Genomic DNA, 27,932 nt, shown 5'->3' with positions numbered 1-27,932 from the left:
TGCGGCCAGACTTCTACAGACGCCGGTGCTGACAGGTCCACTCTGTGACCGCTTGCTTACAGTAAATCTGGATGTTTCCCACCTTTTAAATTTGAGAGGTTTAGATCAAAACCGGGAAAAGTTTTCACAATAGAATTTTACCCAACGTTACGCTTTCACATTCTATATTTTGTCACTTTAAGATTGTTCAGGAGGTCAAAGTCCTTTCCTCCCCTGAAAGGAAAAAAAAAAGAAAAGTCCGGGGCTCTCGTGGCCGGGATGTGGGGTGATGAGCTGATTATCATTGAATTGTCTTTTTCTGTCTAATCAGAACTATTTTATTTATCCTAATGTATTACAAAGAACCGCACTGCGTGCGGATGTCGGGCTGGGTAAGCTTAACGCAAGCGAGCCAACGCCATAAATACATTTCATTCATACAGGGGTCCTGTAATCTCTTTGTAATCTAACATCAAAGCTTCGTAGTTATCATCTAACCCCACGGGGGGCAGATTCTCAGGGTCACACAGTCTGGATTCCTTCCTATTCTACACTGCTGTGATTATACACACATATATATATATATATATATATATATATATATATATAGGTATGTTATGGTTGATATCCCTGCTTGAATGCAGGTGACTGAATTAAGAGTATCTTTACTCGATGCTATTAAAGCTGTTTGTTTTACACGTTAGGGGAGTCACTGCATAGAATCCTTATGATGGTTGATTAGAGCCAAATACCTCTCCTTCCCTGCGTCTTAACTCTTTATAGATGAATATGTCAGTTGGTAATATTACAGGAGAGGGAGAGAGGGGGAGAGGGAGAGAGGGAGAGAGGGGGAGAGAGAGAGGGGGGGAGAGAGAGGGGGGGGGGAGAGAGAGAGAGAGGGGGGGGGAGAGGTTTAATGGGAAGGCTTTTGATTGGTTGATTTGAATTATGTATTGTGAAGTCTGCCCCCCCCCCGACCATAATAAGGTAATTCCATGGTCGCATGGGGTCTTTACCGAAGATTAAGACAATATTGACCAAGCAGTAAAGATCATGTTAAGATATCTGTTGTCTTTGTCTGGGTTTTATCACTCTGTTCCTGAAATCCCGAGACAGCTTGGTGCCGTCTATTTGCCTTCAGCTATCAAAGAAACACAGAATCTACCGGCAAATATTATTTTCTTGAAAACCATTCAACATTTTAACCACCCTCTTCCGAACTCTCCCAAATAATGCTTTCTGACTGCTACATATTAGTGATTTGTATGTTATATTAGCCCAGTGTACTAGTACACCAAAATCCTGACATCATATTCCCTTGTGGTAAACAATAGAATGACTCAGTCTTAGCCACCCAGCCTGACTTTTTACCCAATGAAAGTCTCCAGAGGAAAGGTTTTCACAGACAAGCAGGACATTACCATTAAGGATCAGCTCAGTGTTTTGTTTGAGCATATATTACCCGACTGGCAGCATAAAGATCAAATAAAAGGTAGTTCATTGGAATAAAGGGCACCTAAACCTTTTACCAGATATTCTGCAAATGGTGGAACTCCAGACAGAACGTCCTATAAAATTCCTATAAATTGTAACATTTACATTTCTTTATTAGTTGTTTAAATCAATGTGCAAAAAAATACAATTAAATAAACACAATTTGTATATATATATATATATATATATATATATATATTTAGATACCAATAGATTTCATAACCCAAATATAAAATGCCTTACATACCCTATACAGATCAAAAGTCAATCTTTTTTTTATGATTTAATATTAATATAATTATATATATTTATTGAACAGCATAAAACTTTTTAAAAATAGACCATTATACTTTAAATGTTTGAAACGGGTGAGCAGATCAGGCATCCAGCATTTCTTTTTGTCCTTCAGACGCGATTTCCTTGGAAAGCATTTTTCTGTAATTCAGCATGTCCTTTACGTCTTTGTACGCCAAAATTTCCTCGATCGATAGCCTCTTAATGACGTCAACACTCGCCGACGGTTGGCCGTGCAAACCCCGAAGCATTTCCAGAGCTACCTCCACAGACTTTTGTAACGTGACGCACCCGGGGAAGATCCTGGCGTTCCACAGACTCAGGGACTTCTCGTCTCCGGAAAACAAACGATCGGAACTTCCAAGGCCCCAGACCTCCAAACATTCCAAGAAGTTCCTTCCAAATATCTGGAGAGATTTCAGGTCGGCCAAGGAAGCCACGTTCTTTTTCAAGTCATCTTCTGTACCAAAGAGGATGGTTGCGTACATTAGTTGCCCGTCGATCATCAAACTTATCGAACTAAGGAAGGTTTTGTCAGGTATGTTGGATCCGCAGTTTATACACAAGTTACTTACGATGCAGTATTCGCCCACAGAAACATCAGGACCTAGCCTGGAATATTCAATCACGGAACACGGCAAGACACGGGTCTTTGTATCCAGTACGCTTTGAATGACGCATACTTTCCCGTTTTCATCTCGATCTGGAAAGATGCTAAAAACGCTGGACTGAAACCCAAGTTCGGCCCCGAGGACGGGGTCATCAGTTAAGTGATAGATATATTCTTCCATGGTTCCTACGTGGTAGAACTTTGACTTATTCAACGCTATCACCGTAAAAGGGGTTCCTCGCAGGAGAAAGTAGATCTTTTTTCGGACTTCGATTAATTTGGATTCTGCCTTCGAAACGCTAGCGGTGTTTTCGGTGTACTCCAAAGTAGCGTCGGGGCCGAGGGCCTGTAAAAAGTCCCCGTATGCGTCAATCTCACACCCAACGTCCCCCAATTCTTGGAAGAATCCAGTCAACAATTTAGCTGTCCCGTGATCCATGTAAAACAAACTCTCCTCGGGTGTTTACGGCTCCTGATTGCCACATCTTTTGAATGGAAGGCTTATGTAGGTAAGATGCGCAGGTTCTATATTCCAGGTCTTGGTACGCGTGACCCGGTGGGTCTAGGACAAACACTCCATGAGTGGTACCTATGCTTAGCGTTGATGGATGAGCTAAAGCAATAATCCCGTTTCGGTCAAATCTTACTTGGAAATCCCCGCCGCTGTACAGCTCAATGTCGTCCGCACAGGTAACCACCACCCCCGGGTTCATATTCCCCGGAAAATCGACATATAGAGCTAATTTGAGCTCCAGTATTTGGTAAATCGAGTTTCCAAGAGGCAAGGCTGTGAATATTTTCCCCAGTGCGCTTGCATTTGGTAATTGTTGACTATAACCACCTGCAAAAGAAAAAGAATAAAAGGACAAAACAGTTTAACAACTTGTGTTAACCTTTGTCATTAGTCCTCTTCAATGGATGTTCTCAGGATCTTCTCGTATGACCACAAGTAAGGGGACTTTTCTATATTTTTTATCCATGTATGTATCTTTTGGCCAGAGCCTTGTTACCCAAAGTCCTGGTACCCCTAGAAACAATTCTGGGTATTACTAACCCTTTATTTACCCTGCCAGCCTGATAGGGCGAGCAGGCAAAGCTCGGGGGACTCCATAGATGACCTGGCGGTTAATCAGAAATTCGTTCAGCGGTTTTATTTACGGTATTTGTAACAATGCGTTTCTACAAACATTTCCTGCCTCCTTTTCAAAGATCGTGCCCTTCCCCATCATGCACCTGGACTCTACTTCCTGGTTGGCTGCTTTATATCTATACTTTGTTTCATAACAGGAAACGGGGGGGGGGGCAGTTGCCTATAGCATACTGACCTCCCGATAGCAAAAGGTTAAAAACTGTCACAAAACCTGTGTCTACATCACTTACTTAACAAAATGGTCACGTGACGTACGGCTCTTTTGATCCTCCAGGGCGTATCCGCAGAACTCCTGGGTGTGTACCATGTTGCATGAATTTTGAAACAGTTCCTGAATTTTGAAACTTCCCGCATGCACCATAGGTGGTGAGTGGGTGTGGTCTTGTGGAGGCCACGCCCACCGCAGCCCATTTTCATGTATGGCCACCCACTCAGTACACCCTGTGCCTACTTACGGCATATACCCCACCTTTAAATCATTTTTGACTTTATATTTAGGGGCATATAGAGACGTCTTGTTTTAACCTCTGTCCACCCAAAAAGTGCCCCAGCATTCCTTACATGGAGCAAGCGGAGCTTTCATCCCAGGCCCCACCCTTAGGAGGTCCCCGCTCTCCTTCATACAGGTATGAGAAAAGTGATGATATATGATGTCATACTCTGCACATCATAGACTGTACTGGCACTGCCTCCTACCATGGCTTCCTCCCTGTTTTAGTCCGTAACTGTATTCAGGCCGTGATTGGTGAGTAGGGACCTCATTTTATACCTGATTTTATACCCTCCATTTTATAGATTAGCCTCTTATTGTATAAATCACATTTAACAGAAACAAAAAGTGAGAACTGTTAGTGAAAGAGCTTTGTTTTCATAGGATTTTTTTTCTTTTTGTAGACCCAACCATGGATCCATACCCACACGAGTTTGCCACTGCCCTCTTTTCCTTTTTGTATCACTTGGCCAGCTATGACGCTGGCGGAGAAGCGCTGGTTTCCGGTGGCATGATGGAAGCACTTCTAAAGGTATGCCGGTGGGAATGTTTTATGCTAACCTACCATTTCCGTATTGCTGGCTTTTTCAGGGTAAACTTGTAGTATGTGCAAGGTATTCATAGCAAGGCTTGAGTCGAAAGATCCTTTAGATGTGCCGTTGTGGCCATAGCTCTCCACATTTCTCTATGCTGAAAAATATATATATATATATGTATCTTTGTACATCTCAGGTGATCAAGTTCCTTGGTGACGAGCAGGACCAGATCACATTTGTGACGCGAGCTGTGAGAGTTGTTGACCTCATTACAAACTTGGACATGGCAGCCTTTCAGTCCCACAGTGGTCTGACCATATTTATTTACAGATTAGAGGTGAGTTCACAACAGTTTTTTTCAAGGGTTAACACTTCTCATCTAAGGCTTTGCTCATGCGTTATATTAAAGTCCTTTGGATTCCATGGTCTTTTCAAACCCTGTTTCAGTTAATGTTCTGCAGTGTTCTAAAGCTTGGATTTTAATCAAAAGACCATGCTTTAAAAAATGTTTCATTGGCAAGACACTAGCCCACTTGATACCTCTTTTTGTGTCACACGCCAGAATTAAACTCCCCCTGGCAAATGAGTAAAGTAAAACTTGTCCTGATTGACGTTTAACTACAATCAGAAAATATTTAGATTCCTAATGATCCTCCTTTTGCTTTAGTTATAACTTCTGTGTTTAGCACAGTATAAGTAGTAGATCTCTTGTTAGGACACCAAGTTAGTCTTTCTTATAGCCAGTGTGCCTTTTCAATTGTAGCATGAAGTTGACCTGTGTAGGAAAGAGTGCCCATTTGTCATCAAACCAAGAAACCAACGCCCTAGCACTGTTCAGGAGGGTCAAGAGATGGAGACAGATATGGAAGGTAAGACATTTAAAGCCTTTTCATTTTTTTATCCTTGAATACTTCTTGGAGAGTTTGAGGCTTTTGTTTTAGCTTACAAGAATCACTGTAGTTCCTCTTTTAACATTCGTATTGCAAGACCTGATTAATTTTTTCTGATTAACCCCAATAGAGAAAAGCATGTTTTAATATGTTTAAAATATCTACAAAGTTCTGAGATTGAGAAGTACCTGAAGTTTACATTCTACTTGATTTTAGTTACTGATGTGGCAATGGAGCCCAGTCCTGGACCTTCCACTTCTGCAGATTCGCGTCCTCCTGGTACAAGCTTCAGCACTGGGAGTGTAGGGTCTACCCGCTCAGGTAACTGACCGGACTTTTAAGTTCCTGTTTTTTTTATTTTATTTTTTCTGCCTAAATAAGGGCCCCCAAAGTGCATTTACTTCATTTCTGATTGTATTTGATGTTGCAGGAGTGCAGTGCATTCCCCAGAGAGCAGCTCTCTTGAAGTCTATGCTGAATTTCTTGAAGAAGGCAATTCAGGATCCAGCCTTCTCAGATGGTATTCGTCATGGTAGGTCTTCATAAAATGGTTGACAAATTAGTGCATGACATAAACTGACCATGAAACCGTATGTGTGTAAATATAAACTCATTGGAACCCCCATCTACATCAAAATTATTCTGTACATCTGTTGGCACACTTATTGCTTATGCATCACTAACATCATATTATTTTCAGTGATGGATGGAACTCTTCCCACATCCCTGAAACACATAATCAGCAATGCCGAGTACTACGGCCCTTCCCTTTTTTTACTTGGTAAGTAAACCCAGGTCCTGCACATTTTTTATTATTTGTGAATTTATTGCTTTATCAGTGAGTAACGCTGCTAGCCATTCCAATAAAACAATGGAGCTGAACTGTAAGCCCGTCTGCTGGGAAGATTCATGACTATAGATAAATGTGTAAGCAGTGATATTATACATTGGGATGTGGTCATCAGTTTGGTTCAGCGTGAAACCTGTAGCTTGAGAACTGTTTGGGATGGAATCGCTATGTGTTTCAAATAAAAATAGCATACTTGCTTCATTTAATGAGAACTGTAGTGGATATTGACCCAGACTATTTGTGCCGTTTGACTGACTCTTGATTTTTGTGTTCTTTCTGTAGCTACTGAAGTAGTAACAGTGTTTGTGTTCCAAGAGCCGTCTTTACTGTCTTCTCTTCAGGACAATGGCTTAACAGATGTGATGCTTCATGCTCTCCTTATCAAAGATGTAAGTCATTAAACTTCAGAGTCATCAGAATATCAAGCTGCCCAGTTCAGCTGTATTTTATCTGCCCCAAGAGTGACCAACATGACAACATGTTTTTTAATTATATCTAATAACCTGATGAAAATACTTGTGTGCTATCAAATTTTATATCGGTGACCATAAAAACCCGTTGGTTAAATAACTTTTTGTTTAATTGTAATGTATATCATAAAATACAAGATTTAGTAAAGAAAAACTTTTGGGCAACAAATTGGGCTAAACACTGATATCCTTCAGCATTAAGTTTTCAGTTTAATTTCCCTTTGAAATACTAGGACGCCGTTTTGTGTTTTTTTTGTTGCAGGTTCCGGCAACCAGGGAAGTTCTAGGCTCTCTGCCCAATGTCTTCAGTGCCCTGTGTCTAAATGCCCGGGGCTTGCAGTCCTTTGTGCAATGTCAACCTTTTGAACGGCTTTTCAAAGTATTGCTTTCACCCGATTACCTCCCTGCCATGAGGAGGCGGAGGAGCTCAGACCCTCTAGGTAAGACTACGCTGACCAACCGGCGTTGCAGAAAAGACTGACCAAATTCTTCCATGACAAAAGGACTATTTAATGACTCGTATATGCAGGCTGTCCCCCCTACTCATTGTGCATGTTTTGTGATAGATTACTGACCCTTTCTGGTTTTATAATCCTGATTCTGGTTTTCCTTGATGGGAGACGTGGTCCTCATTTGGACGGTCTTTACTTATTCTTATGCATTAAGGTTTCTTGGCTTAAAATACCTTTTGTTCAGTTAACTGGTGTTTCCATTTAGCAGCTCCAGTGTTTCCCATTTGTTTCCACATGTTTGCCCCCTAACCAGAATGAGCTGTCAATGGCACCCCCCAAAATTCCCTAACCCTCCTCTAACCCCTGCTGAAGAGACCTGCATGCAGTGTAGATCAGCGCTCTTCAGGTCTCTAGCCGAGGGATTAAGAGGCCCGTGGTCTCTTCCAGCTTTGACCTCTCTCCGGTCTCCTGCAGGCGATACAGCCTCTAACCTGGGCAGTGCTGTCGATGAACTGATGAGGCACCAGCCCACACTAAAAACCGATGCTACCACCGCTATTATTAAGGTAAGGTGTTTGCATGTCCCGGTGGGGTTTGTAGGGCGCTTCCTAGCAGGGGGTTATCGACTTGTTTAAATATTGATTGTTTGATGTTCTTGCACAGACTTGGAACATTCGGGTTTCCCTTTGCCATTTTCTAGATCCTCTTAAGTGTTTAACCATTTGGATTTACGTCTGTTTTGCTGGAGATTAACAAATTGACTCATAGTCATGGATACTGGGCATGCATGTCTTCAGTCTTTTTTGCATTTTTTTTTTTTTTTTTAGATTTTAGAAGAAATATGCAATCTTGGTAGGGACCCGAAGTATATTTGTCAGAAGCCATCAATTCAGAAAGCTGACGGCACGGCCACAGCTCCTCCACCACGTTCGAACCACGCGGCCGAAGAGGCTTCTAGCGAGGACGAGGAAGAAGAGGAGGTTCAAGCAATACAGAGCTTCACTGCAAACCAACAGAGCGAAGTTGAGCCAAGTCCGCAGTAAGTTTACCATGTGTGCTGCTAGCTCTGGAGTTGTGACCTGTAAGATTTGTTCCAGACTTCATATCAGACATTAATCTGTTATTAATCTGGGTTAAACTAAGATAATTTATAATAAGAGACTCATATCTAATAAGCTTGAATTTTTATTCTTAAACTCTTGCTGGACCTCATATGTTAACTTGCCTTTTCTCTCATAGTGTTGTGGGAACTGAAGAGAGAATCCCGATTCCTCTGATGGATTATATTCTCAACGTGGTGAGTTTAGAAATAGTGTAATAGAGCCGATGTGTAAGAGTGCAGGGCTCAAGGGCTCCCGATTATAGCCCACAAATTTACAACCCTGATTTTAACCATTTTGGTACAATATTGGACCAAAGATTTTTAAATAATGTTTCAGTAAAATTTTATGCGAAGCTACTCATATCTGTGAATTTTCCAAATGACTTGAAAAACTTACCAATTCACAGATGAAATTTGTGGAATCCATTCTACGTAATAACACAACGGACGATCACTGTCAGGAGTTTGTGAGTCAGAAGGGTCTCCTGCCTCTGGTCACCATCCTTGGTCTGCCCAATCTACCTATTGACTTCCCTACCTCTGCTGCCTGCCAAGCTGTGGCAGGTGTCTGCAAATCAATATTGGTAAGTAACATTTGTTTCCATTTATTCTAATACGTGGTTGTTAAACACCAAGCCTTGATTGACTCAGACAGATCAATCTGGACCACCTGCAGAAATGTCTAGAAATCCTAGCCTACTTGCAGCCAATGGGGTTGTAGCTAAAAATCATTGTGCTGGATGACCCAGCGAGGGTTCTCCTAAAAGAGAAAAAAAAAAAACCCAAAAAATACTGGTCCAAATCTACGAACGAGTGTCTATAGCATAGCTGTACTGCCACAAAATGCTGTAATACTTGGGCAACCTGTCAGCCCATGTCAGGAGCAGGAATCAGGAAGGACCAGTTCAATAGGGAGCAGAGCTCAATATGCAGGCAGAGGCGTTTAGCAGATAAGGCCAACAACGCTGTCAGGAAAAGCCGAGGTACGGTACACGAGCGGGCAACGAGGTACAAAAGGGTCAGGCAAAGCCGTAGTCAAAGGAGAGCCAGGAATCACGAACCGTTTAGTAGATAAGGGTCAGGCAGGAGCGAGGTCAAAGGAAAGCCAAGTAGGTACACGGAGAATCACTAGGAAGGCGCACTCAGGATGTAGCAGGGAAGCACAATAACTGAGCACTGAGCAAAGCTCAGTGCTTGGTTTTAAACTTGCCGCTCGGGGGAAGCTCCGCCCCCGAGTGGGAGGCTACAGCGGCGAGTTCCCGCGAACCTTGTTCGGGGAACAATAAAGGTAATAGAGGGCGCGCGCGCGCGCGCCTAGCAAAAGCCGGATCCGATGCCCGCGGGTAGCGGGCATCCAGGTAAGAGACCGCGTCGGGTCGCCGGACCCCGGCGGGTACCGCGTCGGGTCGCCGGACCCCGGCGGGTACCGCATCGGGTCGCCGGACCCCGGCGGTTACCGCAACGGGTAGCCGGACCCCGGCGGTTACCGCAACGGGTAGCCGGACCCTGACAGCCCAGTACTATATTATCATCATGTCTTTGATGTTTATATTCTCGGTAGTTCTGTTTTTTGTTAATGGCCAGAAAATAAATACAAGCAGAAGTTCCAGGACTGTTAATAGACAACATCTCCCCTCTTTCTAGACTCTGTCTCATGAGCCTAAGGTTCTCCAAGAAGGGCTTCTCCAGCTGGACTCCATTCTTTCCTCGCTGGACCCATTGCATCGGCCTATTGAGGCCCCCGGTGGCTCAGTGCTGTTAAGGGAGCTGGCATGTGCTGGAAATGTAGCAGATGCCACTCTGTCTGCTCAGGCTACCCCCCTACTCCACGCATTAACTGCAGCCCATGCATACATCATGATGTTTGTACACACGTGCAGAGTGGGACAGGTAAGGGCCCCGACCGGATGGGTCTAAACATTTTGTTTTCATGTTTTCCGAGGCAGCGGTGTTGTTTTTGCGTGCTCTTAATTGCCATATTTCTTTTCTTCTCCACAGAGTGAGATCCGTGCCATCTCTGTCAACCAGTGGGGTTCTCAACTGGGTCTCAATGTTCTGAATAAGCTGAGTCAGCTGTACTGCTCTCTTGTTTGGGAAAGCACTGTTTTGCTGTCTCTCTGTACTCCTAACAGGTACGCGCATGTGATTCTTCTATTTCCCATACCCAGAACTGTTTGCTTTTCATAGTGTTTGTGGTCAGAAATCTACATTTGAGTCGAGGTTCTGCCATTTACTTACCAACCTTGTACTTTTTTTGACAGCTTGCCACCTGGCTGTGAGTTTGGTCAGGCAGACATGCAGAAGTTGGCTCCCAAAGAGGAGAAGGCAGCAAGTGCCTTGCCCCAGGGAACAAAGAGGGCAGGTATGTTTTCTTACACTTCTTAAACTCATTCTGAGATGTTTCTGGTTCAAACCTGGCCCGGTGCCATGACATATGGCAATTAAGTAACATATTTAAGTAAAATATTTTATACACAAGGCCACATATCCAGGGTATAATAAGTATTTCTTTAAGACATCTATGCACAGTTGTCTTGGATATTAGGCATCTACAATATTGTTGCATGGTTTCATGGATGACTTTCACTATATTTCTTGTATAAAAAGTTAAATATTTTATGCAGAAGTGCATATTTTAATATAGTGTATAGTGTATACTCTATATGTATAAGCCATCGTATCTGTGTTACAGAAGGTGAACCCGAGGTGAGTGCTGTCGGTGAGGAAGCCACCGGCTTACTAGAAGGTATTGGACTTGATGGGGATGCGTTGGCGCCCATGGAAACAGATGAAACCAGCGCGTCGGACCCCAAGGGGAAACCAAAGATCACCCCAGCAATGGCTGCCAGAATCAAACAGATTAAACCATTATTATCAGGTATTTATAAAATATGTTTTACATGGAAGTAGTTTATTAAATTACGTATCGATTTAGATTTTTTTTTTTTTTATAAGTTTATAAAAATACATGCTGGGTATGATAGGGCTGATCTTGATGAACCTTCAAATAGTTCATAAAGCTTGTACCTGCTATACTTGCCAAAAAGTAGAGTACACTAACAGAAGCATGGATATGAACCTTAAGCAGAAATCTAATATGTAGAGCACAATATAACATCATTTTTATTTTGATTTATTTATTCATATTTATGTTTTTATTTTTTTAGCATCTTCGCGGCTCGGTCGTGCCCTGGCTGAACTTTTTGGCCTACTGGTCAAACTCTGTGTTGGGTCTCCTGTGCGCCAAAGGCGAAGTCACCATGCAGCCAGCACCACCACAGCCCCGACCCCAGCCGCGCGCTCTACGGCGTCCGCACTCACAAAGTTACTGACGAAGGGACTTTCGTGGCAGCCTCCTCCATACACACCAACTCCCAGGTTCAGGTTTGTGCTACACGGGTCTCGTTCACAAGTGACAAGCTTGCTTTGTATTAATCTCTTAACTGAAGGATGTTGGATTTTGGGTGGTGATTTGGTTAATTAGAAATAGTAATAGGCTGGTAAATATAAGATGTCTCTTTAAATTTGATTTGTCTAACATTGTACATCTGTGTTGTTCAGGTTAACCTTTTTTATCTGCTCCGTTGGCTTCACCTCTCCCATGTTGTTTGACGAGAGGAAATATCCGTATCATCTTATGCTGCAGAAATTCCTCTGCTCCGGTGGACACAACGCTCTCTTTGAGTAAGTGAGCCGCCTGCTACCTGTAGCGACTCACGGGAGACAGAACAAAGACTTTCCGAGGCTTCAGAAATATATTTTGCTTTAACACGTTCCAAATGGGGAAGTTACATGTTTTTGTTTTCATATACTTCAACGTCACATTTCCCATCATGCACCTGACTTCTACCTGCTACTGGCTGATTTTTAGAACGTAAATGGTGAAAAAGTATGTTTACATTAGTGTAATTGGCCAATACATTCCCAACACAGTGACTACTTTTATACTTGTTAATAGAATGTTCCTTGATTTAATGTCCATATGAAACATCTGGAAGCATCATTTTGAAAAAAAACGTACACTTTCACTCTAACACATTTGTTTTAAAATTTAGAACCTTTAACTGGGCCCTCTCTATGGGTGGCAGAGTGCCGGTGTCGGAGGGCTTGGAACACTCTGATCTGCCGGATGGCACGGGCGAATTCCTGGATGCTTGGCTTATGCTGGTGGAAAAGATGGTAAATCCTACCACAGTCCTGGAGTCTCCTCACTCCCTGCCACCAACCAAGTTACCCGGAGGACAGAACTACCCTCAGTTCAGCTCATTGCGCTTCCTTGTAGTCACTAGACTTGTGCATTCGTCTTCGGGCGAACATGAAAACGAGCACGAAGAGGCCGTTTTTTTGTTCGTTCCGAAGGAACGTAGAACAGAATACAGTGCCGGCAAACCGTAGGCGAAGACGAAGACTCACAATCACGAAGAATCGAAGATTCTTCGTGATCGTCTTCGTTTTTGCCGCGCAACCGCCAAAATTTCAAACAGGAGTGAGCTGATCCTCGTCTGTCCAATCAGCTCACTCTTGTGACGTAACGCTAAGGGTCTCGTCCAATGCCTGTGCTGCTGTTTTTTGAATTCTGAAGGCGCCTTTATAAGACCAGAGCTTGCCTGAGAGATCCATTCATTTTTCGCTGTGACTGCTTTGGCAACACTGCTGTGCTGCATCCGAGCGTTACAGAGAGAGATTGTTCTGTTCTGTGTGAGACTGGTAAGCCTTAGCCTGCCATTTCTCACTGTGTACTTCATCCTCACTTCAGTGCTACTTAATTAATATATTTAATAATAATAATTTGATTAATTTAATTTTTTTAAAATTAATTTGTCATCAACTTTAGTGTAAGTGCTGTTGAGTTGACAGTGCACCCAGTGCCTCAGTGGCACTGGGGTGCCCTTGCCCTGGGCTGGCACTAGTGCCTATTGCCTGTCCTGCTTAAATAAATTAAATAGAATTTATAAATTACAATTTAATAGAATCTATAATTTAATAGTTCATTATAATATTATATATATATATATATATTTGTCAGTCATATATATATATATATACTATAGTATACTAGTGTAGAGTGTACTGTAGACATTCATCTACTAGTGTCTAATTTAAAATCAGTAATATTAATTAATATAATTAATAATTGAATTCATTATAAAATTATATATATATTTGTCAGTTATAGTTAGTAATAGTATACTAGTGTAGAGTGTACTGTAGACATTCAGAACATCTACTAGTGTCTAATCTAAAATCAGTAATATCAATAATTCTCTAATTCTTTCTTATCTTAATAGTTAATTAAATTAGCTATAAATAAAAGTAATAATATTAATTAATTACTACTAGCGTATAGTTCAGCTAATCTTATTAGTACTGGTGCTGCAGCTCTATAGTTTGTGCTTTGTTTTAGCAACAGTAAGAGACCAAGTCAATTTTTCTTAATTAATCTTTCATTTTATTTCATTTGTTTTGCTCACCTCAGTCCATCAGTGAAGTGAACTTGTTGGGCTAGTGAGTGCAGCCGCATAAGTGCTGTGTTTTTTTTTGATCAGCAAGCAGTGACGTTAAATGTTTTGCAAAGATTTTCTCATTTATTTTACATTTTATTTCAATTTTATTAAAAGTACCCTTAGTGTTTTGCTCACCTTAGTCCATCAGTGAAGTGAACTTGTTGGGCTAGTGAGTGCAGCAAGCAGTGAAGATAACTGTTTTGCTGTGACATTTTATTTTATTTCTAATTCTTTTCAAGAAAAATTGACTGTGACGAGCTGTACTAAGCAAAGCTTCAAGCTACTAGCTGTAGTACTAAAATAATTCTAATCTTCTTTAATCTTAATCTATAATATATTATAAATAATAATATTCTAATTCATAATCTATAATATAAGTAATTCTAATTCTAAATTCTAATTCATAATCTATATTCTTCTATCTATAATACATAATATATAAGTAAATTAGTTCTAATCTATTAATATTATATAACTTAATATTAATTAATAAATCATATACTGAATCTGATTTAACCTCACTTTAGCTTAGTGGGTTTGAGAGCGTCTGCCTAGAGGTAGACTTATAGTAAGGAAATATAGCTTTAGGCTAGCATAGTGGTAGGCTAAGCTCTTAGGTCCGTGTAAATTCAAATTAAAAATAAAATACTGCTAGTTATTAAATAGTTAATCTTGAGTTAATAATTTCAATAACTTTAGGATTTTGGCAGATTGCACACAGCACAGTGCAGTAGTGCATAGTTTAACTTTTTAAGCAGTAGCACTGAAGAGAACTTCCTCTAATTTTTTTGTCTTTAATTCGTTTTTCCTTTTTTTTATTTTTATTTTATTTTTTTTTTTTTTATAGTTTTTTAAACACTACACTACACTACACTACACTACACTACACACACAACACAAAATTTGAAATGGATCCTCCTTTTGGGACTAAGGAGGGACAAGCTCCATCTACCACCACCACCAGCACCACCAGCACCACCACCAGCACCACCACCAGCTCTAAGATGCAGCCTTTGCGTCAGTCTAGTCGGCCAAGTAGGCCAAGCTCTCGCTTATCATTTGGGGAAGCATTGCTTGAAGGATCATCAAGTAAAGGAAAGGCACCAAAAGCAGGCAGTAGTAGTGCGGCTAGGCCCACAAGCTCTATGGTTTTTTACGGAAAGCCTAAAGCACCAGAAGCACGTTCAAAGTTAAAGGGTAGCACAAGTAGTACCAGCCCAGTGACTAAAAAGAAGTGCCTTTTGCCCCAAGCAGCATCTTCCCCATCCACCAGCAGCATGCAAGGTACCAAGCAGAGCCAAATTAGCAGCAAGACTCAGAGGGGTCCCAAACCAAAGCGATCTCATTCCTTTGTAGGGAAAACCACCACCACCACCACCCCCGCCTCTACCACCACTAGTGCTGCGCCTACTGTTCCCACTGGTACCGCCACGCCATGTCCTCCTAGTACCTCTAGCAAGCCACCAAGTCCTTACAAAATTTTTGTAAAGACAGTTAGAGAGAGGGCTACACATAGTGGAACTCCACCTAGCGAGGTAGCAGAGGAGCCTGAGACTGAGAGGCCAAGTGCAGAGTCTATTCTTCCTGCTCGCACTACTACTAGTCACGAGTCTCACGACGATATCAGTCTTAGCTCCAGCCTAGCAGGAATTCCATTCGATCTGGCTAATGAAGAGCTAGACTATGAGCCAGAGGAAGTAGAGGAGATGAGTGGTCAGGAATCAGATTCCTCAGGGAGCAGTGTCCAAATGACTAGTGCACAATTTTCCCCTGAGCCTCCACCTTCTCCGCTACGATCATCACCATCACCACCACCAGCAGCAGCAGCAAAACCTAGCAAATCTAAAGCAATTAGCAGTCCCACTATGGCCAGTACTGTTACCACCAGTCCCACCACCACTAGTTCTGCCTCTGTTCATCCACCCCGAGCAGTAAGAGCAGCACCCAAGGCACACTCCAAGGCTATGCGCGCCCCAATTTGGGAGCACTTTGAAAATGTTGAAGAAGGGCGCTATGGAAAGTGCAAACATTGTGGGAAGCTAATAAGCAGAGGGAAAGTGTCTGGCCATTTTACCAGTGCTAGCATGAAGCATCACCTCAGCACTCAACACAACGCTGTGCTATTGGGGAAAGATGCAGAGGTAAAACTTAGTGCAGGCAGCATAGCTGGTGGCCGTGGAAAAACCCCAACAGCTTCTTCTTCTGAGCCAATAGCAGCAGCAGCAGCAGCAGCAGCAACTAGTGCTGGCAGCCAGAGACCAAGGCAGGTTGGAGCACTGCATGCCCAGCCCACCCTGGAAGAATTTGGGGCATTCCACTCCAAGAGAACGATGCCCAAACAGCAGGCCAATAAAGTAACGCGACTTATTGGTCAGTTCATTGCTGTTGGAGGGGCATCCTTCTCCATGATTGAAGGGGAGCCTTTCAAACAATTGATGGCGGCTGTGGCTCCACAATACACAGTTCCGTCACGTTCCACTTTCAGCAGGAACATTGTCCCCTCGCTGTATCGGTCCTGTGTTGCAGCAGTGAAAGAGGAGCTTTCCAAGGCTGCTGGTCAGTGTGTTCATTTCACTACAGATTTGTGGAGTGCACCTAGCGCCCAGCATGCCTTTCTTTCTTTGACAGCACACTGGTGGCAGCCCGGTGTGTCTAAGGAAGTTGCTGCAGCAGGCTACCGATCATTCCTTCTCCATGCAGAAGTGATGGATGAAAAGCACACTTCCCAAAATATTCTGCATGCGATTAGGAAAATGTTTAGCCTTTGGGTGGGAGCAGAGGCGGGCACCAATGTTGAAGTTGGTTTTGTGGTAACTGACGGAGGTGCCAATATGGTGAAAGCGCTGCGAGATGGTCATATTGTTGGTGTGCGCTGTGCAGCCCACATCATCCATCTTGTAGTGAAGGCAGCAATGTCAGAAGGAACTAATGTGGCAGCAGTAGTTCTGTCCCGCTGCAGAAAGATCGCTGGGCACTTTCACCATAGTGTTAAGGCTAGCCAACTTTTGAGGGAAGAGCAGGCGAGGTCAGGTCTTCCCGTACACTGCCTACGTCAGGATGTCAGTACACGGTGGAACTCCACGTTAGACATGCTAGAGAGGATTTTGGAGCAGCAGAGGGCAATCCATAATCTTGCCTCAGAGCACAATATTGGGATTACCTCTCCATTGAATAGGGAGGATTGGACAGTGATCGCCCAGCTAGTGGCAGTCCTTAAACCATTCAGGGATGCCACAGAAAATTTAAGCTCAAACACTGCCAGTCTGGCCCAGGTAATCCCTGTGTTCTCCCATCTAGGCAGCAAGATGGATGTGTTCCTTGGAAACCGTGAGGCTGTTCAAGGTGGCACTCTACATCCTGACGTAGCACCCATAGTCAGGAAGCTGAAGGATCTGCTAAAAGTACACCTTCGCAAGCGAATGGAAGAGAGTCCCGAAATGATGCTAGCGTGCCTTTGTGATCCAAGAATTAAGGGAAAGCTAGCTTTGAAATTCAATGTTCTCAGTAGCTACCGGGAGCAATTGGTCAACAAGGTGCGTGACTGGCAGCGTAAAATGGGAATGCTGTCCGAGGAGGGTGAGGTGCAGGAGGAGGAAGAGATGATGTGGTCTGCTACCCCTAGCAGCAGCATCAGCAGCAGTGCCACAAGCAGCACAACACAGCTGAGTGGAGCAGCTGCGTTTTGGGAAGAGGCACTTGGCAGTATAGTTGGACCATCTGACAGAGCTAGCAGCAGAAAGGAGAGTAGTGCTGCTGAAATGGTCAAACTTTACCTCTGTGAAGTTCCTTCTGCTCCTAATGTTGATCCTCTTAGCTACTGGGATGAAAAGAAGAGTGTGTGGCCTGCACTCTCATGGGTTGCGCAGCAGCTTCTATCATGTCCGCCAACCACTGTTCAAAGTGAGCGCGTGTTTTCTATGACTGGAAACATACTGAGTCCACAGCGCCCACGCATGGCACCTCATCTGATGGAGCAGATTGCCTTTCTTAAATTCAATCTGCCCAAATTGGGTTACCCAGCTCTTAGCTTGGAAAGTTAAATTTTTTCTCTCTAATGTTTAAGGTAGTTTCTCCCCCTGGTTGCACTTGCTGCGGTGTGGCAATGCCTGCTACCTCCGCTGGTGTAGCCAATTTACGCTAGGGCCTAGTGTCTGAGCTCTGTAAGTCCGCTCCCAAACGCCTAGGACTGACAGTCTTTGGATGCTTTGCCCTGGGGTGAAACAGGTGAGTGGGTCGTCAATTGCCCACTCATTCACCTTTTTCCGTTTCCAACGCTGCTGCTGGTGGTGGTGCCAGTATCTTTTGCCAGTTCGCTTCCTGGCTGAAATCATGCCTCAGATGTCCCTAATGGAAAGGGTAGTTTCTCCCCCCTGGTTGCACTTGCTGCGGTGTGGCAACGCCTGCTACCTCCGCCGGTGTAGCTAGCTTATGCTAGGGCCTTCTGTCTGAGTTCTGTAGGTCTGCTCCCAAACGCCAAGGACTGACAGTGCTTGGTTGCTTTGCCCTGGGGTGAAACAGGTGAGCGGGTCGTCAATTGCCCACTCATTCGCCTTTCCCAATTCTGCTGCTGCTGGTGGTGGTGCCAGTGTCTCTCTTCAATGCCAGTTCGCTTCCTGGCTAGTGTCATGCCTCGAATGTCCCTGATGGTAAGGGTAGTTTCTCCCCCCTGGTTGCACTTGCTGCGGTGTGGCAACGCCTGCTACCTCCGCCGGTGTAGCCAGCTTACGCTAGGGCCTTGTGTCTGAGTTCTGTAGGTCTGCTCCCAAACGCCAAGGACTGACAGTGCTTGGATGCTTTGCCCTGGGGTGAAACAGGTGAGCGGGTCGTCAATTGCCCACTCATTCGCCTTTCCCAATTCTGCTGCTGCTGGTGGTGGTGCCAGTGTCTCTCTTCAATGCCAGTTCGCTTCCTGGCTAGTGTCATGCCTCGAATGTCCCTGATGGTAAGGGTAGTTTCTCCCCCCTGGTTGCACTTGTTGCGGTGTGGCAACGCCTGCTACCTCCGCCGGTGTAGCCAGCTTACGCTAGGGCCTTGTGTCTGAGTTCTGGAAGTCCGCTCCCAAACGCCAAGGACTGACAGTTTTTGGATGCTTTGCCCTGGGGTGAAACAGGTGAGCGGGTCGTCAATTGCCCACTCATTCGCCTTTTCCAATGCTGCTGCTGCTGCTGCTGGTGGTGGTGCCAGTGTCTCTTCTCTGCCAGTTCGCTTCCTGGCTAGTGTCATGCCTCAAATGTCCCTTATGGTAAGGGCAGTTTCTCCCCCCTGGTTGCACTTGCTGCGGTGTGGCAACGCCTGCTACCTCCGCCAATGTAGCCAGCTTACGCTAGGGCCTTGTGTCTGAGCTCTGGAAGTCCGCTCCCAAACGCCAAGGACTGACAGTGTTTGGATGCTTTGCTCTGGGGTGAAACAGGTGAGTGGGTCGCCAATTGCCCACTCATTCGCCTTTCCCAATTCTGCTGCTGCTGCTGGTGGTGGTGCCAGTGTCTCTTCGATGCCAGTTCGCTTCCTGGCTAGTGTCATGAATCAAATGTCCCTAATGGTAAGGGCAGTTTCTCCCCCCTGGCTGCCTCTGTCTGCGGTGTGGCAACGCCTGCTACCTCCGCCGGAGTGGCCAGCTTACGCTAGGGCCTTGTGTCTGAGCTCTGGAAGTCTGCTGCCAAACGTCTAAGACTGACAGTGTTTGGGTGCTTTGCCCTGGGGTGAAACAGGTGAGTGGGTCGCCAATTGCCCACTCATTCGCCTTTCCCATTTTTCAATGCTGCTGCTGGTGGTGGTGGTGGTGCCAGCATCTCTTCTCTGCCAGTTCGCTTCCTGGCTAGAGTCATGCCCAAAATGTCCCTAATTGTAAGGGCAGTTTCTCCCCCCTGGCTGCCTCTGTCTGCGGTGTGGCAACGCCTGCTACCTCCGCCGGAGTGGCCAGCTTACGCTAGGGCCTTGTGTCTGAGCTCTGGAAGTCTGCTGCCAAACGTCTAAGACTGACAGTGTTTGGGTGCTTTGCCCTGGGGTGAAACAGGTGAGTGGGTCGCCAATTGCCCACTCATTCGCCTTTTCAATGCTGCTGCTGGTGGTGGTGCCAGCATCTCTTCTCTGCCAGTTCGCTTCCTGGCTAGTGTCATGCCTCAAATGTCCCTAATTGTAAGGGCAGTTTCTCCCCCCTGGCTGCCTCTGTCTGCGGTGTGGCAACGCCTGCTACCTCCGCCGGAGTGGCCAGCTTACGCTAGGGCCTTGTGTCTGAGCTCTGGAAGTCTGCTGCCAAACGTCTAAGACTGACAGTGTTTGGGTGCTTTGCCCTGGGGTGAAACAGGTGAGCGGGTCGCCAATTGCCCTCTCATTCGCCTTTCCAATTTTTCAATGCTGCTGGTGGTGGTGGTGGTGGTGCCAGCATCTCTTCTCTGCCAGTTCGCTTCCTGGCTAGAGTCATGCCCAAAATGTCCCTAATTGTAAGGGCAGTTTCTCCCCCCTGGCTGCCTCTGTCTGCGGTGTGGCAACGCCTGCTACCTCCGCCGGAGTGGCCAGCTTACGCTAGGGCCTTGTGTCTGAGCTCTGGAAGTCTGCTGCCAAACGTCTAAGACTGACAGTGTTTGGGTGCTTTGCCCTGGGGTGAAACAGGTGAGTGGGTCGCCAATTGCCCACTCATTCGCCTTTTCAATGCTGCTGCTGGTGGTGGTGCCAGCATCTCTTCTCTGCCAGTTCGCTTCCTGGCTAGTGTCATGCCTCAAATGTCCCTAATTGTAAGGGCAGTTTCTCCCCCCTGGCTGCCTCTGTCTGCGGTGTGGCAACGCCTGCTACCTCCGCCGGAGTGGCCAGCTTACGCTAGGGCCTTGTGTCTGAGCTCTGGAAGTCTGCTGCCAAACGTCTAAGACTGACAGTGTTTGGGTGCTTTGCCCTGGGGTGAAACAGGTGAGTGGGTCGCCAATTGCCCACTCATTCGCCTTTTCAATGCTGCTGCTGGTGGTGGTGCCAGCATCTCTTCTCTGCCAGTTCGCTTCCTGGCTAGTGTCATGCCTCAAATGTCCCTAATTGTAAGGGCAGTTTCTCCCCCCTGGCTGCCTCTGTCTGCGGTGTGGCAACGCCTGCTACCTCCGCCGGAGTGGCCAGCTTACGCTAGGGCCTTGTGTCTGAGCTCTGGAAGTCTGCTGCCAAACGTCTAAGACTGACAGTGTTTGGGTGCTTTGCCCTGGGGTGAAACAGGTGAGTGGGTCGCCAATTGCCCACTCATTCGCCTTTTCAATGCTGCTGCTGGTGGTGGTGCCAGCATCTCTTCTCTGCCAGTTCGCTTCCTGGCTAGAGTCATGCCCAAAATGTCCCTAATGGTAAGGGCAGTTTCTCCCCCCTGGCTGCCTCTGTTTGCGGTGTGGCAACGCCTGCTACCTCCGCCGGAGTGGCCAGCTTACGCTAGGGCCTTGTGTCTGAGCTCTGGAAGTCTGCTGCCAAACGTCTAAGACTGACAGTGTTTGGGTGCTTTGCCCTGGGGTGAAACAGGTGAGCGGGTCGCCAATTGCCCACTCATTTGCCTTTCCCATTTCCTTTTCCATTTCATTATTTTCCTTCTGATACACAACCAACCAAACATAACACACACAATAACACATATAACACATATAACACACAGTGACATCACACATAACACACATACACACACACTTACAATGCACAAAACACAAGGACCTTTTCCTTGTTATTTGCCCTGGCCTTCACTCACTAATAGCATTACATTAACACTATAACTCACACTTCACCCTATAACATTTTTCCATCCACATACCTGCCAACAGACCCAACTTTTTCAGGGACAGTCCTGCTTTTTTCCAGTCCTGTCCCATCTAATTTAGCTAAACTAGGTATGCAAAATGCAAATACACATAGGTAGTTATAGCTCGGTAGGTAACGCTACTATAAACATTTAATAAATATAATCAAGTACTAAATAATAAATCTAACTTTAAAATACATTTAAATAAACCCCTATTTTTTTTTTTAAAAAAACATTAAAATTAAATTATTATTATTTAGACATAATCCATCTTTAACCAAACCAGTGCACTGCTACTAATCTTAAACATAACCGTACATTAACCCTAAGCTATTTTTTAGTTCTTGTCCAACATTTTTCCATCAGCATACCTGCCAACACACCCAAGATTTTGGTGGACAGTCCTGCTATTTTCCAGTCCTGTCCAATAAGTAAGTTGGGTTGTTGCAAAGTATGCCATTGTAAATAGGTAGCAAATGTTAGGCATGTAAAGTGGTCCAAAATCAATTTAAAAATGTAAAATATTCCCTATTCTTTTATTAAACATCTATGGACAGTACACCTCGGTATGTGTGTGCAACTCTATTGGTCGTTTCGGCAGGGGGCTCGCCTGCCATCAACGAATGAAGTGCATTCTGCAGTTCTGCAATTCACTCGTTGATGCCAGACCAGCCCCCTGCCGAAACGACCAATAGAGCTGCACACACGTACCTTCACGGCAGCTGCTGCTGCTGTGATGTGTTATTAACCCCGTATTAACCCCTGCTAGGCAACCAGGAGGAAAACGAAGATTAAACGAGCACGAAGAATGTCCGCGAATATTCGCCCGAAGAGAAGACAGGAACGGGCGAATATTCGCGGAATACGAAGATTTTTTTTTCCCCGAAGACGAGCACGAAGACGAACACGAAGAGCCCCCTGGTGCCCAAGTCTACTGAAATGGTCAAACTTTACCTCTGTGAAGTTCCTTCTGCTCCTAATGTTGATCCTCTTAGCTACTGGGATGAAAAGAAGAGTGTGTGGCCTGCACTCTCATGGGTTGCGCAGCAGCTTCTATCATGTCCGCCAACCACTGTTCAAAGTGAGCGCGTGTTTTCTATGACTGGAAACATACTGAGTCCACAGCGCTCACGCATGGCACCTCATCTGATGGAGCAGATTGCCTTTCTTAAATTCAATCTGCCCAAATTGGGTTACCCAGCTCTTAGCTTGGAAAGTTAAATTTTTTCTCTCTAATGTTTAAGGTAGTTTCTCCCCCTGGTTGCACTTGCTGCGGTGTGGCAATGCCTGCTACCTCCGCTGGTGTAGCCAATTTACGCTAGGGCCTAGTGTCTGAGCTCTGTAAGTCCGCTCCCAAACGCCTAGGACTGACAGTCTTTGGATGCTTTGCCCTGGGGTGAAACAGGTGAGTGGGTCGTCAATTGCCCACTCATTCACCTTTTTCCGTTTCCAACGCTGCTGCTGGTGGTGGTGCCAGTATCTTTTGCCAGTTCGCTTCCTGGCTGAAATCATGCCTCAGATGTCCCTAATGGAAAGGGTAGTTTCTCCCCCCTGGTTGCACTTGCTGCGGTGTGGCAACGCCTGCTACCTCCGCCGGTGTAGCTAGCTTATGCTAGGGCCTTCTGTCTGAGTTCTGTAGGTCTGCTCCCAAACGCCAAGGACTGACAGTGCTTGGATGCTTTGCCCTGGGGTGAAACAGGTGAGCGGGTCGTCAATTGCCCACTCATTCGCCTTTCCCAATTCTGCTGCTGCTGGTGGTGGTGCCAGTGTCTCTCTTCAATGCCAGTTCGCTTCCTGGCTAGTGTCATGCCTCGAATGTCCCTGATGGTAAGGGTAGTTTCTCCCCCCTGGTTGCACTTGTTGCGGTGTGGCAACGCCTGCTACCTCCGCCGGTGTAGCCAGCTTACGCTAGGGCCTTGTGTCTGAGTTCTGGAAGTCCGCTCCCAAACGCCAAGGACTGACAGTTTTTGGATGCTTTGCCCTGGGGTGAAACAGGTGAGCGGGTCGTCAATTGCCCACTCATTCGCCTTTTCCAATGCTGCTGCTGCTGGTGGTGGTGCCAGTGTCTCTTCTCTGCCAGTTCGCTTCCTGGCTAGTGTCATGCCTCAAATGTCCCTTATGGTAAGGGCAGTTTCTCCCCCCTGGTTGCACTTGCTGCGGTGTGGCAACGCCTGCTACCTCCGCCAATGTAGCCAGCTTACGCTAGGGCCTTGTGTCTGAGCTCTGGAAGTCCGCTCCCAAACGCCAAGGACTGACAGTGTTTGGATGCTTTGCTCTGGGGTGAAACAGGTGAGTGGGTCGCCAATTGCCCACTCATTCGCCTTTCCCAATTCTGCTGCTGCTGCTGGTGGTGGTGCCAGTGTCTCTTCGATGCCAGTTCGCTTCCTGGCTAGTGTCATGAATCAAATGTCCCTAATGGTAAGGGCAGTTTCTCCCCCCTGGCTGCCTCTGTCTGCGGTGTGGCAACGCCTGCTACCTCCGCCGGAGTGGCCAGCTTACGCTAGGGCCTTGTGTCTGAGCTCTGGAAGTCTGCTGCCAAACGTCTAAGACTGACAGTGTTTGGGTGCTTTGCCCTGGGGTGAAACAGGTGAGTGGGTCGCCAATTGCCCACTCATTCGCCTTTCCCATTTTTCAATGCTGCTGCTGGTGGTGGTGGTGGTGCCAGCATCTCTTCTCTGCCAGTTCGCTTCCTGGCTAGAGTCATGCCCAAAATGTCCCTAATTGTAAGGGCAGTTTCTCCCCCCTGGCTGCCTCTGTCTGCGGTGTGGCAACGCCTGCTACCTCCGCCGGAGTGGCCAGCTTACGCTAGGGCCTTGTGTCTGAGCTCTGGAAGTCTGCTGCCAAACGTCTAAGACTGACAGTGTTTGGGTGCTTTGCCCTGGGGTGAAACAGGTGAGTGGGTCGCCAATTGCCCACTCATTCGCCTTTTCAATGCTGCTGCTGGTGGTGGTGCCAGCATCTCTTCTCTGCCAGTTCGCTTCCTGGCTAGTGTCATGCCTCAAATGTCCCTAATTGTAAGGGCAGTTTCTCCCCCCTGGCTGCCTCTGTCTGCGGTGTGGCAACGCCTGCTACCTCCGCCGGAGTGGCCAGCTTACGCTAGGGCCTTGTGTCTGAGCTCTGGAAGTCTGCTGCCAAACGTCTAAGACTGACAGTGTTTGGGTGCTTTGCCCTGGGGTGAAACAGGTGAGTGGGTCGCCAATTGCCCACTCATTCGCCTTTTCAATGCTGCTGCTGGTGGTGGTGCCAGCATCTCTTCTCTGCCAGTTCGCTTCCTGGCTAGTGTCATGCCTCAAATGTCCCTAATTGTAAGGGCAGTTTCTCCCCCCTGGCTGCCTCTGTCTGCGGTGTGGCAACGCCTGCTACCTCCGCCGGAGTGGCCAGCTTACGCTAGGGCCTTGTGTCTGAGCTCTGGAAGTCTGCTGCCAAACGTCTAAGACTGACAGTGTTTGGGTGCTTTGCCCTGGGGTGAAACAGGTGAGTGGGTCGCCAATTGCCCACTCATTCGCCTTTTCAATGCTGCTGCTGGTGGTGGTGCCAGCATCTCTTCTCTGCCAGTTCGCTTCCTGGCTAGAGTCATGCCCAAAATGTCCCTAATGGTAAGGGCAGTTTCTCCCCCCTGGCTGCCTCTGTTTGCGGTGTGGCAACGCCTGCTACCTCCGCCGGAGTGGCCAGCTTACGCTAGGGCCTTGTGTCTGAGCTCTGGAAGTCTGCTGCCAAACGTCTAAGACTGACAGTGTTTGGGTGCTTTGCCCTGGGGTGAAACAGGTGAGCGGGTCGCCAATTGCCCACTCATTTGCCTTTCCCATTTCCTTTTCCATTTCATTATTTTCCTTCTGATACACAACCAACCAAACATAACACACACAATAACACATATAACACATATAACACACAGTGACATCACACATAACACACATACACACACACTTACAATGCACAAAACACAAGGACCTTTTCCTTGTTATTTGCCCTGGCCTTCACTCACTAATAGCATTACATTAACACTATAACTCACACTTCACCCTATAACATTTTTCCATCCACATACCTGCCAACAGACCCAACTTTTTCAGGGACAGTCCTGCTTTTTTCCAGTCCTGTCCCATCTAATTTAGCTAAACTAGGTATGCAAAATGCAAATACACATAGGTAGTTATAGCTCGGTAGGTAACGCTACTATAAACATTTAATAAATATAATCAAGTACTAAATAATAAATCTAACTTTAAAATACATTTAAATAAACCCCTATTTTTTTTTTAAAAAAAACATTAAAATTAAATTATTATTATTTAGACATAATCCATCTTTAACCAAACCAGTGCACTGCTACTAATCTTAAACATAACCGTACATTAACCCTAAGCTATTTTTTAGTTCTTGTCCAACATTTTTCCATCAGCATACCTGCCAACACACCCAAGATTTTGGTGGACAGTCCTGCTATTTTCCAGTCCTGTCCAATAAGTAAGTTGGGTTGTTGCAAAGTATGCCATTGTAAATAGGTAGCAAATGTTAGGCATGTAAAGTGGTCCAAAATCAATTTAAAAATGTAAAATATTCCCTATTCTTTTATTAAACATCTATGGACAGTACACCTCGGTATGTGTGTGCAACTCTATTGGTCGTTTCGGCAGGGGGCTCGCCTGCCATCAACGAATGAAGTGCATTCTGCAGTTCTGCAATTCACTCGTTGATGCCAGACCAGCCCCCTGCCGAAACGACCAATAGAGCTGCACACACGTACCTTCACGGCAGCTGCTGCTGCTGTGATGTGTTATTAACCCCGTATTAACCCCTGCTAGGCAACCAGGAGGAAAACGAAGATTAAACGAGCACGAAGAATGTCCGCGAATATTCGCCCGAAGAGAAGACAGGAACGGGCGAATATTCGCGGAATACGAAGATTTTTTTTTCCCCGAAGACGAGCACGAAGACGAACACGAAGAGCCCCCTGGTGCCCAAGTCTAGTAGTCACGCAAAAGGTAAAAATTACACCTTTCCTGCTGCTGTTGGGATATGGTATCTACCTGCGCCTTGGAATCTTTGTTTGGCTGTGATCAGTGTACCTAACAGTATTCCATATTTTGTCGCTTACAGGCAGCCTTCACCTGCATCAAGAACCTTTGGAATAGAAAACCTTTAAAAGTATATGGTGGTCGTATGGCTGAGTCCATGCTAGCTATCTTATGCCACATACTGCGAGGGGAGCCAGTGATTCGTGAGCGGCTGAGCAAAGAGCGTGAGGGTAGTCGGGAAGAAGAGGGTCAGCAAGACGAAAGTGGAGCGAGGCGAGAGCCTCAAGTGAACGAGCAACAACTTCAGCAGGTGGGAGTAGTACTTTAGTTTCTTGTCTGCGGCAATCTTGGCCTTAAGTAAACCTTTTACATTGTAGCTGTCAGCTGAAATTGGAACAAGTGTTGTCAGCATGCTGCTTCTGCTGATTAGACTGAATGCCGTCTCCTAACCATACAATCGTCTCTCTATAGCTCATTGATATGGGATTCACGCGGGAACATGCCATGGAAGCTTTGCTTAACACCAGTACCATGGAGCAAGCCACAGAGTACCTCCTCACCCACCCTCCTCCTCTCATTGGTGGAGTTGTACGGGTAAGTGTGCAGGGTGAACGTTTCCTCAACTTATTCCCCCCCGACCCTTCACATGAGTGTGGTTCGGTTCTGCTTCCCTCCTGTATCCTCATCACATCTCCTTCCCTGTCGTCCATTCCTTTCCCCTTTCTACCGCAGGCTTCTCCGTGCCGCTATACAGGTTAGATGTAGCACACGCGTGTGATAGTGCAGGCGGTCCTAGTCAAGTCATAGACAACTGACTAAAATTTGAAGAGGGGCAGTAGCCAGAGTAGAAAAGGTTGGCCCGTCTCCCTGTCATTGAAAGATTGGTTCCCCTGGCCGAGCTGCAGTAGCTTCCCTCTTCCCCATTCTACTCCAGCGTTCCCGAGCTCCACCGGGTTCTTGATTCCATTCTGCAGAGCAGCCCAGCTCACGGGTATCTGTTGTTGCTCTGCAGGACTTGAGTATATCAGAGGAAGATCAGATGCTGAGAGCCATTGCCATGTCGTTGGGACAAGATAAGGGCCGGCCGAAGACTTAACACCGCCTGGGGCGAAGTTTAAAATGCCGCCCCCCGCCGAGGGGGGGGCGGCATTATCCAGTGGCGACTCTAGAAACAATATATAGGGGGGGCACACAAGATATCACAGTCAAACTGGGGGGGCATTCATAATTTCCAAAAGTAATGTGCTATGGAATTATACTTTTGTTATTGGGCTAAAATAATACTTGATCATTCAACATGGGAAGCCTGAAGCCACAATTGAGTGCGACTAATCCTTGAA

General features: G+C 45.9%; 1 protein-coding gene and 1 pseudogene across 1 annotated transcript; one reads left to right on the top strand and one right to left on the bottom strand.

Annotated features, from left to right (window-relative positions):
• Positions 1-1,850: 1,850 nt before the first annotated feature.
• LOC149275851 (fucose-1-phosphate guanylyltransferase-like) lies at positions 1,851-3,834 on the bottom strand (annotated as a pseudogene).
• A 108-nt stretch (positions 3,835-3,942) lies between these two features.
• On the top strand, positions 3,943-27,688 carry LOC149275850 (E3 ubiquitin-protein ligase HUWE1-like). Its single transcript, XM_089504243.1, has 23 exons — positions 3,943-3,961; positions 4,201-4,272; positions 4,422-4,549; positions 4,750-4,890; positions 5,317-5,422; positions 5,874-5,975; positions 6,144-6,224; positions 6,576-6,682; positions 7,026-7,203; positions 7,690-7,781; positions 8,043-8,254; positions 8,455-8,512; positions 8,725-8,901; positions 9,962-10,207; positions 10,316-10,449; positions 10,579-10,679; positions 11,010-11,195; positions 11,485-11,701; positions 11,879-12,001; positions 12,373-12,610; positions 26,675-26,902; positions 27,064-27,186; positions 27,605-27,688. Exons 1-23 carry the CDS (start codon positions 3,943-3,945, stop codon positions 27,686-27,688), a joined length of 3,153 nt encoding a protein of 1,050 aa, XP_089360369.1.
• Positions 27,689-27,932: the final 244 nt, after the last annotated feature.

The sequence above is a fragment of the Sceloporus occidentalis genome, unplaced genomic scaffold, assembly GCF_023333645.1.
Source record: "Sceloporus occidentalis isolate IW3139 unplaced genomic scaffold, rSceOcc1.0.p SCAF_262, whole genome shotgun sequence".
Taxonomy (NCBI): Eukaryota; Metazoa; Chordata; class Lepidosauria; order Squamata; family Phrynosomatidae; genus Sceloporus; species Sceloporus occidentalis.
The sequence above is the reverse complement of the archived record's forward strand: the minus strand, read 5'-3'. Positions and strand labels throughout refer to the sequence as shown.

Coding starts and splice junctions, on each gene's coding strand:
- LOC149275850 (XM_089504243.1), top strand. Junction 8,255..8,454: donor GAAGTTGAGCCAAGTCCGCA/GTAAGTTTACCA, acceptor TTTCTCTCATAG/TGTTGTGGGAACTGAAGAGA. Junction 10,208..10,315: donor ACACGTGCAGAGTGGGACAG/GTAAGGGCCCCG, acceptor TCTTCTCCACAG/AGTGAGATCCGTGCCATCTC.